Below are 14,563 nucleotides of genomic sequence, written 5' to 3'. Positions count from 1 at the left end.
CTCTTGGATTGTTTTTTTCCACAACTTGAGTATTGCTACACTTAGATCACAGCCAATACCTTGGTTGGCATATCAGTTGACCTCGGTCTGCTGAGGTTTTTAAAAACTTTTAGTCTGGGGCGTCTGGCTGGCTCAGTTGGTGCAGCATGTGACTCTTGATCTTGGGGTTTTGAGTTCGAGCCTCACATTGGGTGTGGAGATTACTTCAAAGTAAGATCTTTAAAAAAAGGAAAAGTTTTAGCCGGCTCAGTGCTGGATTGTTGATGCAACAAGGGAAGAGTAACAGTGACCATGTGTGAGATGGTTCCAGACTAGTGGAAAATCTTAAGCCATCTCTCCTACTGCCTGTCCCATTGTTAAGAAAATGTAGATGAAAGTGGATATAAGCCACAAATCAGGCCACGGTGGAAGATGGTTGCAAACTCACCTCATTTAGAGGTTCAGGAAAAAGGGAAATAAATTACCTAAAACCTAATCCTTGAAAAATGCCCATGGATGCCAGTTAACCCAAACATCTGCAGAGCTGTTTGGGAAAGTCTGCACAGGAAATCAGAAATATGAGATAGATTTGTATTATAATATAAATACTCACTTGCTAAAGTGTCAGAAAGATCTCATGATAGAAAGGGGTTTCAATGTTACAATAACCATGAAAATATATTCGTAGTAAAGTAGCACAAAGTGTGCATTCAAATGATACCCTTGGTTGGTAACTGGTTGGTCCACTGTTATGGAAAATATGACATTTCCTCAGTAAAGTGGCTTTTTAAGAAATATAAATATTTATTTATTTATTTAAGTATTCTCTACACCAAACGTGGGGCTCAAACTCACGACCCTGGGATCAAGGGCTGCATGCTCCTCTGATTAAGCCAGCCAGGAGCCCCAGTAAAATAGCTTCTTAATATAACACTTTAAAATCCAAGTGCTTTTTTTGAATGAAAGAATAGTTCTCTGATTAGAAATGAGTACAAATGATAGAGCAGATGGAAATTCACCTGGCTTTGAGTGGCATGTTTCTACCCTGCACTCGCTCCTGCATTCAGACAGCTGCTGCCGCTGGACTCCATCCCCTTGCTCCAGTCCTTTGTTCGTCCTTCCCCAAGGCTGACGAAGCCAAGTGAGGAGCAACAGATAGGATAGTTAGTAGATGACTGTTTCTAGCACAGTGCCTTGTACACAGTAGCTGAACAAATGAACGGTCTCATTGGGAGAAATAGAGGTACAAAAAATTGATGTTTTTAAAGAATGTATGTATGTATGTATAAGTTGGAGTACAGGAACTATAGAAAACAGTTAATGTGTGCCTGACCAGCAGACAGAAGACTTTTTTTATGCACTGTCCCACCCTGCCTTCCATGTTAAGAGTTAGGGTGAACAGAGCTGGTTTTACGTGTACTAATGAGAATATAAAATGTTACAAGTGCTCTGCTAATAGTTTCCCACGGGCACAAGGAAGACTCAGGAGAGGGACGGGTCGAGGGTACTTGGGGAGGTCCAAAGGGTGATGATACACTTCTGTGAGGTCATGTGGGGGATCCAAGTGCCAGCTTCACATGCTGGTTATAAGGATCAGATCATACTAGAAATAAACTCTTACTAAAGGAACTCATAGTGCGGTGGGAGGGGACCAACAGGTTACATTCCCAACTTCCTTTTCTCCTGAGGCTGAAGCAAACAATGTAACTCAAGGTTCATAGGATACGGATTTTTATTTCTCATAACCAGATAAAGGGGAAATGCCAGTTGGAGGCTGATTTTAGCAGGCCAGGGCCTCTGCCTTCTCTCCTCTCTTGGGATCATAATGGTGCTGTCAGGGGGAGAGGAGGTATCCACTGGGGAAACCCAAGGAAAGAAAGAGTAATTGAGAACCCAAGCTGAAAGCCCAAGATAGCCACAGGGGAGGAAGGATTCCTGCCCAAAGACGGGAAGAGCAGCAGGAGCCGTACTCAAAGGGGCTGCAAGTCCCACCAGAGGTAGTGATATTCTAGTACATAGGTGTGACTTGCGGGAGGTATTTCCCAGTTTTAAAATACAAGCCAGACAATGTAAACATCTTTTGTTCATTTCAATTTTGAAAAAGATAGAAATAAAGAGAATTGCAAAGATGTCCCAAGAGAGACAGAATGTTATAGCAGCTGGGCATAGGGGCCTGTATGCACTACTATGGTTTTTTTGTTTGTTTGTTTAAGTTTTTTTTGTTTTTGGTTTTTGGTTTGTTTGTTTTGTTTTGTTTTTTTTTTTTGAGAGATAGAGAGAGAATGAGTGGGGGGGAGTGGCAGAGGGAGAGGGAGAAGCAGACTTCCCGAGGAGCAGGGAGCCTGATGTGGGGCTGGATCCCAGGACCCTGGGATCATGACCCGAGCCAAAGGCAGCTGATTAAATGACTGACCCACCAAGGCGCCCTGCGACTAATATGTTAATCAGCACATCTGATTAACGGCAGAATAACATTCAAGGAATTCAAGCAGCTATAATACTTGGTATTATATACAATATAATATCCTAATATGATACTGTATTATTTTGATAGTTATTGGTCATTTAGAAAGTTTTTAAAAACTCTTGGTGTGAAAGACTTGAGATTGTTCTATTTAGTTGTGGGAAGAATTATTTCATGTTTTGGGGTTTTAAAACAGTCTTGGAATACGCCTAATATTTAAATAGCCTACGGTATGTACCCCTCTATGTCAGAGAAGTAAAATCTCAATAAACTGGACATATGCACTATCTAGAAAATCCACTTAAAGTCAAATCATAATAAATGACAGGTGCCTATTATGATACCACATAATTTTTTAATGCTAGCATATTATTTTTGGAAGAGATCAATGTTACAATTACTTGAATATAGTTTCATTATTCAATTACAATACAAGATACAGACAAATCTTATAAGCAGGGTTTTGACTTCATAACACAGTGAAATTGTAATTCTCAGATACAGATACATTCACGTAAAGATATCCTTTAGCTACTGAATAATGGCTACATACTGATGACAGTAAGAATTAACAATACTTTCCACTTATGACATTTATCAATAATAACTTTCAACTAATGAGGTCCAAAAAATGAACATGTTGATCATACTGTAATTCCAAATAAATAGGTTAATATGCTCACTGTGTGTGTGTATGTGTGTGTGTGTTTTCAGATAGTTTTGAAAGTTTTGAGAAGGAGCAGATGAGGCATATCGCCGTGTACTGATGTCATCAGGGTGCCTTTATGTAATGTTTTAATGTAAAATAAAGCCTAGAGCTCTAGTCAGTTAGAGTAAGTAGAGTGTTTGAGTCTGTTTAGCTGTGGAACATGAGTTATCTCTGAAAAACTGGTTTGTTCCTTCTGTACAAGGTAAACAGGAGCAGAGTGTGTCTCCATTGCTTATTTCCCAGTAACTCCCTGAATTCAGGGAGATCCCCAAAGAGCACAAAAGGGAGCTCCCCACTGTGGAAACTTCTACCAGCCTCACAGCCCCCCCCCCAACAACTACAATGAAGTGTTCTTATCATAGGGCTGCTTCCCAGTCACCTCCTTCCCTCTTCCCTTCTTAACAACTTAGGTCTCCAAGATGAACTACTAACAGGATACACTCTTCTCTTTCCCATTGTGCCATGCTTCTCCCGAGATGGGCAGAAAAGGAGAGGGAGATTTGCTGCTGAGTGCATGACAATGCAAGGGGTAAAGGAATGAAAAAGTCAACAACTAGGACTCACCAGATCAAGACGGATACTTGTAACAAATAGAAAGCACACTCTAAAGAGTCTCCAGCATTATAATTATGAATGGGAATAAGACACAAGGTGACCTAAACAGGGCCTGAAGCAATGAAAGAAGGCCATGCTGTCCCCAGCTAAGAACCCTACATTACCTTTGCTTCTGGAAAGAATAAAATTGGTTATGCATGTTCCTAATATTGCAGTGGAAGCAAAAAGCGTCCAAGGGCTTTATTTACATGGTTCATGTTTTCAACAAGAATGCAACTGTTTTTGAATGTAATCTGGTCTATTTTCACCAGTTTAGTAGACTGTCTTCTAGGACTCGGGTTTGATCAAAGTTTTCTTCTCCAACTGTAAGAAAAAAAATAAGTACATAAAATAGACACACTTCTCTGTGGTTTAAAAGGGGAAAAGATAAGATGAAGAGAACTTCAAGAAATAAACATTTAGTTTTCTAAAGTATGTTAACTCCTGCACTTTGCTACTGAGAATCCAAACAAGTGTGCTTTGATTGATTTGGTTTAAAAATCTTCCTCCTCATGTCAAGACACATAGGGGAACTCACATTTCACATCTGACTCTCCGGAATGAATGAAGCTATAATGTGGTATGTTTGGTAGAAATCTGAAGAGGCCATGTCTTGCTCTAAGTGTGTCTCATCATATTTTAACTATCCACCATTAGAACCATTCAATTGCATCATGTTCCTGTTAACGGTGCATGTTACTTGGGAAAGATGACACGGGAACACATATTCTCTTATTAGCTGAGCTAGACTAGGCCTGGGGAGGAAATGAGACAAAAGGAAGGGACACTTGTTAGCTGGATGGTGTCGGAAACCTTTAGAGCATGAGGTATCACTTCCAGGGCCGAGTGGCTAAGGAGTCAGATGATAGCAGATTCCTGGGACTGTCACAATGGGTAGAAGAGCTAAAACCTACCATAGGGAGGGAAAGGGAGTCGCCAGAGGAAAATGCCTCTCCTAACTTTCTCGCAGACTATCCTTAGATAAAACCACATTCCTTTAGTTAGTTACAATACAATTTGAATGCCTGAGTTACATTTTAACCTGAATTGCTAGCACATTTTAGAATATGACAGATGATGGGCTGCTCTTTAAAGGAAATAAAACTCAATAAGAAGGGCATCCTTGTACATTGGTCACTAAAATAAAAACTCACTATATAAAATAAGAGACTACCAAATAATACTTAGGGACTTTAGAATGAAAATATTAAAGGTGGCGTGTAATGAATATATCATATGGAAATTAAAAACTTTTCCATCAATTTAAACTAGTAAGATTCTGTTTCCTTATTTCATCATCAGAAACAAGCTACTCTGGAAACTTTGATGATTAAAAAATTACATTTATTTTCTAAAAAAAGACGTGAAATTGGGACCTATAGTCACACACTTTTCCCTAAAGTTTCTTTTTTTTAATTTAAATTTTAGTTAACATATAGTGCAATATTGGTTTTCTGGAGCCTTCCCTAAAGTTGCTAATGAAAATCCTTCTTCTCCCCTTTAAAATTAGCTCCTCCCTTTCCATTCTAGCTCACCTTTCCTTTTTTTTTTTTTTTTTCTGGCTCCACACATCTTCCCAGCAACCAAATCTAAAACTTCTCTTTCAATCTATCTTCGCCACTGCTCTCCTCCTACTGATTTCAACAACCAGTAAGTGTGCCAAATATTGAACTTAGAAAAGATCACCTTGGCTGTAGCATCCTCTAACCATTACCAGCTATTTCTCACCTTCTCATTGCAAGAGTTCTGAGAGCCATGCTGGCTACTACTCGCTTTATTCTTGTCCCAAATTCCCTCTCAACAAGGTTTCAGAAGGGGATGGCAGTAGCAAGTAGCATCCCGGAGCAGGAGCTGAACGGAAACCTTGTGAACTGCTGTTCAATCACCCCTCATAGCCAACACGATCTTCCCTTCCCATTGATTTCTGTTCTCTCACTAACCATTCTGCAACATGTGATGCTTTAGTCTGGGTAGACTGTTTTTCTGGTTCTCCTCTTACATTGCTGCTTTCTCTTTGAAATGTCCCTTCACTGATAGGACTTTCCTCCTTGTCCCTTCATCTCTAGGCATTGTCTAAGGCAAATCCTTTATTATCTGCCTTTCTCCTGCTATATCTGAGGCCTAGAAGAGATTCCATTTTCATGATTTCAGCCTTTATTACTTGGCTCTGAATGTCCCGTTGTTCCCAAGTCTGACCAATCATCAGAATCATTTGGGGGAACTTCTCAAGGATACAGATTCTGAGGCCTCATTTGACTTTTACAGAATCAGAATCTCTGGGTCTGACGCTGAGAAATCTGTATTTTTAGTAAGCTCTCCAGTTAACCCCGATGGAACCAGCCCATAGATGGATAGTTGAGAGCCACTGACTTCCACACTTTTACTCGCTGGACCATCCCTGTCATCTCAAACTGAATCTCAACTATACCTGCGGAAATGTTCATTCCTCATCCTTTCAAACTCTCACACACTCCACTTTAAGAATGTGCATGACTCTGGATTCCCTTTTATCCCTTCAGTGAATAGCTACCACATGTTATTTATTCTTCCTTCTAGTATCTCTCAGAGTAGAGCCTCCCCATCGATTCCCACTGACTGACTGCACCTCACTCCTCACTCCTGTGGTTTCCTGTCATGTTCCTTGGCTTCTCCTTATTGCCCTCTTCCCCCCTGGACACAATGCATTTGAGAGCTGGCATGGCATAATGAAGAGAGCCGTAGAGTCACACGGACCAGAGTTAAAATCCCAACATCGCTTCTTACTAATGGCATCCCCTGAGGAAAGTTAAATACACCTCACGAAGGTTCAGTATTCTGAGCTAGAAAGATTCGCATTCATATCTGACACACAGCAGACCTTCCTATATTGCAGCTATTGTTACTCTCTGTGCCATGATCAGACCCAACCTCATTCACCATGGCATCGCTCTGCTGTCAATCCAGAGGGCATCTTACTGATTCTCAGGCAAAGAGTAAATTACCGTCATTCTTCATCCCAGTTCCAGTAGGTAGCTGCTATGTAATAGCGGGCAAGCTACTTAATCTTCTTGTGCCTCTATTCCCTCACCTGGAGTGTGGATAACAATGTGCTTACCTCCCAGGGTCACTATGAGGGTTAAATGTATTATTGCATATCACATGCTGAGAACAATGCCAGGCCCCCTGCATTATAGTGAGCCCTCAACAACTATTAGCTCCAGGTAGTAGGAACAGGAGCAGGCAATCATCGTTCTAGCTCTGACTTAGCCGCTCCTCCTGCGTTCTGCTATTCCACTGACTGCTCACCTATCTTTTTTTTTTTTAAGATTTTATTTATTTATTTGAGAGAAAGAGAGTGCGTGGGCGCACACATGAGTTGGGGAAGGGGCAGAGGGAGAAGCAGACTCCCACCCTGAGCAGGGAGTCCCACCCAGGGCTCGATCCCAGGACCCCAACATCATGATCTGAGCCCAAGGCAGACACTTAACTGCCTGAGCCACCCAGGTGCCCCTCACCCTATCTCTTTGCTACAAAGGTCATTCTCATTCCTGCTTCCCTTTAATCTTTCTTCTCTGCCTGCCACAGCAGCCGGCACCTAGCAGGCATAAGTGCATATTTGCTGAATTAAGTATTATAATTACCTCTACCCACCCACAGCAGCCCCGGCCTTGCTCTGAATTCAGAGGACCCCCCAATCTCACTCTCTTGCATTTGCTTCTCATCAGTATATTTTTCACAAGAAAACCATAAGCTCGAAGCCAGAAAGTACCTTTTGCTCTCTTCTCCCTGCATGGCCCATCCAATACTAGGCACAGAGGATATACATGTCTTCTCCATTAGCATAAGTGTCAGAGCGTTAGGCCAGCAGCAATCTGTGCTTTGACCACCAGACCACTTGCTGTATATTTTTAAAATATTTAAACATTTACATTATGTCACAATATGGCATCATTACAATTTTTGAGAGGGAAAATTCTAAGTGTTTATTATGCTTTGATGACCTCTATTGTTAATAGTAATTAAAATTATGTACCTTGGTTTCAATTGGCTCTCATAACAATCCTGAACATGGGTATCATTATTCCATTTTACCAATAATGATACTAAGACTCAGGGTCCCATTTTACCAATAATGATACTAAGACTCAGGGTCATCCAGCTAGTAAAGCAGCAGAACCAGGATTTGAACCCTGTCTGTTATATACTCCAAAGCACTGGCTTATCTATTACCAAGATGCCTCAATTCAACTCGTGGTTTTAAATGATACATGGACAGAGTGTCTGTATTTGAAAAGTACACCTAATCTTTGTATAGGAGAAGCTGTATAATGAAAATTACACAGGCTTGGAATCAGAACTGGCCTATATCTATTCGATTATACAATACATTATTGCTATATATGTGAATAAAAATATTTCATTTTCAGCAATTTCATTTGGTTCAGTCATTTGGTTCTAAGTGAAATAAGGTTACAATAGGCTCTGGATTATGAAATTAATATGAAATTCCCCAGGGTCATCAAGGAAATGTTTTTGTTCCTGGCAACTCGCTTTAATGAAAAATGTACTAGTGTTTGAGTTTCTGGAGCTGAGGGCAACTGTTAATTATACTTAAAGATCTGAATAAAGGCAACTTTGTTGTATTCAACACAGAATTGCAAACGTAAACAAAGCTTCCCTGTCCTGCAGCTGAAAGAGGTCACTATACTTGTACCTTCTTGTGGTTTCTGCAAGGAAGCCAAGAGCAGAGCTGCTGCCTCCAGAAGGGTTAGTAGTTGGGGATTTGGGCTGCGTCTTTCTGGAGAAACAAAAGTATATAACAGATTCTATTAGCATTTAAATATTCTTATTCTGATATGCTATAAATAGAAAAACCTTTATGAAATAGATTTTTGATCCCTTAGCAAAGTCCCACCCCCCTTACACAGAAGACTGATTTTTAGGAATTGAAACATTTTACACTTCCTGCAGATGTTACTTATTTTGGTTATATTGTATATTACAGGTATGAAAGAGAATTTAAACTATGTACTACAGAGAATTTCACGAAAGGAGGGTGGATTAAGGTAAAGAACCCTGAATAATTTCACCCTTCAGAGTTTAAAATGGAATGTCTGGGCAGGAACATTCAGATGTAATGGATACTGCTGGGAGCCTGGGCTACTTCCCCTCTCATTCCATCCAAAGCTGTTTGAAATAATCTACATTCTTGGCCACGCGTAAGGCACATAACAGTCCCTGGCCCTATTCTTAATGGCCCCTACCTATCAACAATTTCTGGTTTTAAACTGCTTTATAGCCCTTTCTAGTAATGTAATAGGGGCGTACATTTGAAGTTTCCAGGTAAATCACTGCTTTAATAACAACAGAAACATTAAGAGGAAACTGTTTAAGTGTCTTGGCATAAACCGGGAGGTACATTTTAGTGGCAGTTGCACCGTTCTCGCTCCCTCTCCTTTACTCCTGGAGGGTGAACCCCCAGGCCTGGCCTGTCCCTGGATAACTCCCCCGGGACCTCTGCACAGAGCGCGGCCAGAGGGCGGTCGGAACAGCCGAGATCAAGTTCGGTTTCGGGAGCCTCAGCACCAGCTTCAGCCGCCCAGTAGTGCAAGGAGCCGCGGCTGCCAGCTTAAGCTCGGCCCTGGCCGGCTCTCTCTCAGGGCGGCCCCGGAGCCGCATCCCTCCCGGCGGGGAGCCGCTGTCATGGGGCGCGGGGCGGAGCGCGCCCTGCCCGCTGGGTCCTGCTGTGAGTCGCCGCACCGGTCTCCCGTTTCTCGCTCACTCACCCGGCGGCGGCCGGTCGGAGAGGTCCTTCTTCCGGCTCTGGTCCGAGATGAAGCGACGCCCCTCTGCAAAGACGAGACGCAGGGCTCAGCGCCCTCCAGGTGCTCAGTAAGCGCGGTTAACCTGGGCTCCGCGCCGCGAATCCCCAGGCCTAGAGGGGTGGGGCGGCGGCCGGGGTCCGGGCTGGACTGCCAGTTTTCCGGCGCTGGGCGTGCAACCTCCGGCTGGACCAAGCGCCCTGCCCGCGCCCTGTCCCCGCGCCTGCCGAGTCCTGCTCGCGCGCTGCCTGCACCTGCTGCACCCTGCCCGCGCCCTGCCCGTGCCCTGCCCGTGCCCTGCCCGCGCCCTGCCCGCTGCAGCGAATGGGTTTTGGAGCAGTGGTCCGGTTCAAGGGTCCTTGCTGTGTTTCCCGGGCTACTCTGGAGTCTTCCTGTGCAGCAAGAGCCAGCAATGCTCCAGTTCAGAATGGAAAGGTTCTAATAATCTGAGAGTCTTTCTCTTCCGTTGCCAAGCCCCCCCGCCCCTTTTCTTTGACGGAGACCAGGCTGACCTCGATTATTTAAGGGAACACACTCGATATTATTCTCTCCCCACACATCTATCCCATAGATTCATGCACCCCGAAGATTCACGCAGATCGTCCTTTATTGCTGTAGGAAGAGCAAAGTATTTGGAACATACGTGCGCCCTTCAGATACAGCATAGATTGAGGAGTCCAGTTCCTTCGCTCAAAGAGCCCCTACAACCCAGGGAGAAGAGAAAAGCAGTAAGACATTGTAGCCCAGTCCTATGTTAGAAAAAAGAAAGGAAGAGAGGGAGGGAGGGAGAAGAAAGAGAAGAAACAAAAGGAAGGAAGGTAGGAAGGAAGGGAAAGGAAGGAAAAGAAAGAAAATCCAGGAACCCCAGTTTTTGCATTTGATTACCTGTGGCGCACTGCTGGAATTTCCTAAGAAAGAAAACACTAGAAAAAGAGCCAAGGTTGTTGCCACCAGCCTTCTGAGTCCCTACAAGAAAAGGTCAAAGAAAGTAATTTCTGTGCCTATAGGATCTTCTATTTCAGTAAGACCTGGACAATTTACGAGCTTCTTAATTTTCGATGTGCTCTGTTTTAATAATACTCAGTATGTGGGAGAAGGGGGATTCCCGAGGCTACCTTCTGGTTAACCCACGAGAGTTCTCTTTTAAAAAAGTATTTAGAAATACGTTACTTTCATTACTTCACCCAAATGAGTGATTTTTTTGTAGCAAAATCAAATGATTCTGATATTTCAAGGCATATAAAATGCTTATTAAAGAATAGGTAAAATAGGTAAAAAGGAAGATATAGGTAAAATAGGTAAAAAAAATAGGGAAAAATGCTCTAAAGCTTTTTATAAACAGCTTAAAAGTCTCGAGTAAATAAAACTTACTTACCTTCATGTTCAGCTCCTTTTCAGAACCTGCGATAACTAACTTTACCTGTCAGTTTTCTAATCTTGTTCTGAGAGTGGGGCTTTTAAATCTTAGTGTCAAGGACCCCTCCTGATCTTCAGTAGAGTTAGGGAGTCCATAGGGACTTCTTGTCAGTATTCAAGATTGAGAGGATCTGACAATTTTTTCCGGGGAGATTCATTTGCAGGAAGTAAAGAAATGATTGATGAGTGGACATCATTTATTTAGATACTGACCACATCAGCCGGGAGATATTCTGAATATATCAGCATTTATTTATTTATTTATTTATTTATTTATTTATTTATTTTATTTTATTTTATTTTTCTTGCCTTTCCCACTAGTTTCACAAAGGATTTATTATTAGTAATAGAGAAAATGATTAACAAGCCCAGGCTGAATCAAAAGTAAATGAATAAAGTAAGCCAACTTGTCTTGGATAACTATCAAGCTCTCACTGATTACTAAACATGACACCTTTGGGTAGAAATAAAAAGATTAGGGAATCTCAGTGGAATTCGACATCACTCCTTCACTTCTGTATCCATTCAATTATTTAACAAACATTTATTGAATGCCTACTGTGTATCAGATATTTCCTTCTAGTTCAAGGGACACAGCCATGCATTAAAAAGACACTGTCTCTGCTGTGATCAAGCTTATCTTCTAGTTAGGGGAGAAATTCTGTAAACTAGTGAAAAGGTAAATAAGGTAATTTTAAAATGTTTTAAATGCTTTATAAAATAAAAATAAGCAAGGTGATGTGATAAGTGGTGGGTTACTTTAGGGAATGCAGCAACTGAGGGGGTTCTGGAAAGACCAGGTAGAGTCAGACATGAGATGAATCAGAGTGAGAATTAGTGTAACAGGCAGAAGAAAGAAAAACTAATCTTGGGATGGCAAAGAGCTTGGCTTGTTTGAGGAATAGGGAGACCAATGAGGCCAAGCTGAGTGGTCATGGGGTGATAAGGGAGAATACTTTGAAATGAGGTCAGAGGGGAAGAAATGGTTCATATGGAAACATGGTCATAAGCAAAAGATGATGATGGCTTAGACTTGGGTGGGACTTGCAGGGAATTGAGAGCTGTAAATGATTTTGGGATGCATGTTGGAAATAGAAAATTTAGAACCTGTGGATAAAGGATATGATCGTATAAGAAAAACAAATCAAGGATGAGTCTTGGGTTTCTGGTTTAAACACTGGTTATGATAAAGCCATTTACTGAAATTGGAGACTTCATAAGGAGCCAGTTTAGAAAGGGGAATTAAATTTGAATATTAAAATTAAAATGTACATTAAGGATCTAAGTTGAAGTGTGAAGTAGGCAGTTGGAAATGCAAAACTCTACAGAGCTCAGCAAAGAGGCCACCAGTCTACAGATCTTTTTCTAAAGGCAGAAGTGGTCAAATTTAAGAATTGAAAGAATTTTAAGGCGGGAAAAGGGTTGGGATTGAACGAGAACACTTAGAGAGTGAATGGAGTTAAAGAAGAGAAGCAGGGACAGAGCTGTGAAAACAGACATGCAGAGATGAGCAGAATGAGAGCCAGCAAAGCAAGCTGAGGTGAAGTGATCGGAAAGAAAAGAGAAATTCCCGGAGACCATGAGGCCGTGGAGGCCAACAGAATATCCAATGATGCTGAGAGGTCATGGTAGATGAACACCGGGGAGTGTGCCCTGGATTTGGAAATATGATGGTTTCTGATGACATAAGCTAGATTGGAGCGGGTTGAAAGTGAATAGGATCTGAGGAAATAAAGACAAGTTTGGACAACATTTTTAAGTTAGCTTCACTACATTTCACTAAAAGGGGGAAAGGAAAAAAATTTTTTTAAGAGTAGATGCTTGAGTGTGGTGGAAGTGTGTTATTTTTTGGCCTTTCGGTAATATCTGAACCCTTTCGTTTTTAGGGAATTCCTAACATACCCTAAATTATGAATTATAGCATTATGAATCTTGATGGGAGGCAGAGCCTTCCCTCTATTGCAGAAGGTGAAAATGTCACTTATTTTCCCAGCCTCCCTAGCAGGTAGGATGTGGGCACGTGACACAGGCTTCGCCAATCAGACCCACTCGGATGGGAAATCTGGAGCTAGGATGGAGGAAAGTGGGAACCAGGAGAGACATTTTCTGGTGCAGCAGCGGTTGTAGTAGGCTTGAGTTTGCGGGGCAACACTGCCTGGAGTGCTCATGTCAGATTCCAGGATGGGGTCACCACCTGCAGTGTCCTGCCCAAATCAGGTCTGTTGGTTTCTGCTGATGACAACTAACAAACCATTTGCAGAACACGTACGCTGATGGAGATGACCAGAAGAAGGAGACACTGATGCCGCTGAAGAGAAGGTAACTGCAAAAAGGAATGTGTAGAAGGCAAGAGGAAAAGGATACAAAGTATGTCAATATTCAGGTGAAACAGTTACATATATAGGCGGATACTGAACAGGGACCTGAGTACCCACCATAGGCTAAGGTACCGTAGGTAAGAAAGATAATTCCTTTCCTCCAAAAGTTAGAGTAGTGCTCCTCAGGGATTAATATGTATGTGAATCACCTGGGAGACTTGTAAAGATGCAGATTCCGATTTAGTACAGGTAGGGTGAGATCTGAAGTTCTGCATTTCTTTTCTTCTTTGTTTTTAAGATTTCATTTATTTGAGACAGCTAGAGCATGAGTGGGTGGGAGGGGCAGAAAGAGAGGGAGAAGCAGGCTCTCCACTGAGCAGGGAGCCTGACAGGAGGACTCATTCCCAGGACCCCGGGATCATGACCTGAACCTAAGGTAGGCACTTAACCAACTGGGCCACTGAAATTCTGCATTTCTAATAAACTCCCAGGTGACGCAGATGGATGTTACTCCCCTGATCCGAGGACAGTTTCAGGAGTAAAGCTTTAGAGGCTATAAGTGGTAAAAATGAAACTTTGGAGTCTGTGTGGCTGGGGGAATAGTTTGCCATAGAAATAGCAAGGAGTATGGGAAGAGAACAGATAAATTTGATTCGGGATTGAAGTTTGAGGGGCTGATGATATCTGTCTGCAGATACTTGTGTAAGGAGATTGGGATTTGGGCTCTTGATATTTAGACTTGCCAGCCTGTGAAGACATGAGGTTTGGTTAGTAAATGAGAATGGAATACATAAAGTTGTCTGTAGGGAGAAACTCGTGGAATATTTACTCCCTTTAAAGTATAAGTCAAGCAAGAAGGAGCCGAACTGTTACTGCAGTGTTCCCCACAATGTTAGAGGATGGAAAAGAATAAAAACCAAGGACTAGTAGGTTAACACCAAAACTGGATAAAATCTTAATATTTCTTTAAATACCAGACTTCAGGATTTTAGGATTTAATTTCAAGGGATTATAGCAACTTCCAAAAAAAGGGCAATAAAAGAAATAAAATTATACATGTGTTTGTTTCAAATGAACTCGTAAGTGAAACCGAATTGCTAGGTCACCTAACAAACAAGTAAAATGCCTATTTCCCTCTCCATATCAAAACCACATAAAACATTTTAGAAAGAGGGACAGGAAAATGAATCACCAATAAAACCGTGTTTCGAATTTACAATTTTAAGGAAAAAAGTATGATGTGGTTTGTTTATAAAAGTTTAGCTAATGAATTCACAAGCAG

At 41.8% G+C, this 14,563-nt stretch overlaps 1 protein-coding gene across 1 annotated transcript; it reads right to left on the bottom strand.

Annotated features, from left to right (window-relative positions):
* Positions 1 to 1,804: 1,804 nt before the first annotated feature.
* SPX (spexin hormone) lies at positions 1,805 to 10,928 on the bottom strand. The gene is made up of 6 exons (XM_011236963.3): positions 10,923 to 10,928; positions 10,433 to 10,513; positions 10,191 to 10,248; positions 9,512 to 9,574; positions 8,440 to 8,523; positions 1,805 to 4,070 (listed from the first exon to the last, which is right to left on the bottom strand). Exons 1-6 carry the CDS (start codon positions 10,926 to 10,928, stop codon positions 4,012 to 4,014), a joined length of 351 nt encoding a protein of 116 aa, XP_011235265.1. The 3' UTR covers positions 1,805 to 4,011.
* Between the last annotated feature and the right edge of the window lie 3,635 nt (positions 10,929 to 14,563).

This window comes from Ailuropoda melanoleuca, chromosome 16 (genome assembly GCF_002007445.2).
Source record: "Ailuropoda melanoleuca isolate Jingjing chromosome 16, ASM200744v2, whole genome shotgun sequence".
Lineage (NCBI taxonomy): Eukaryota > Metazoa > Chordata > Mammalia > Carnivora > Ursidae > Ailuropoda > Ailuropoda melanoleuca.
Note: the sequence above shows the minus strand (reverse complement) of the source record. Positions and strands in the feature narration are given on the sequence as shown.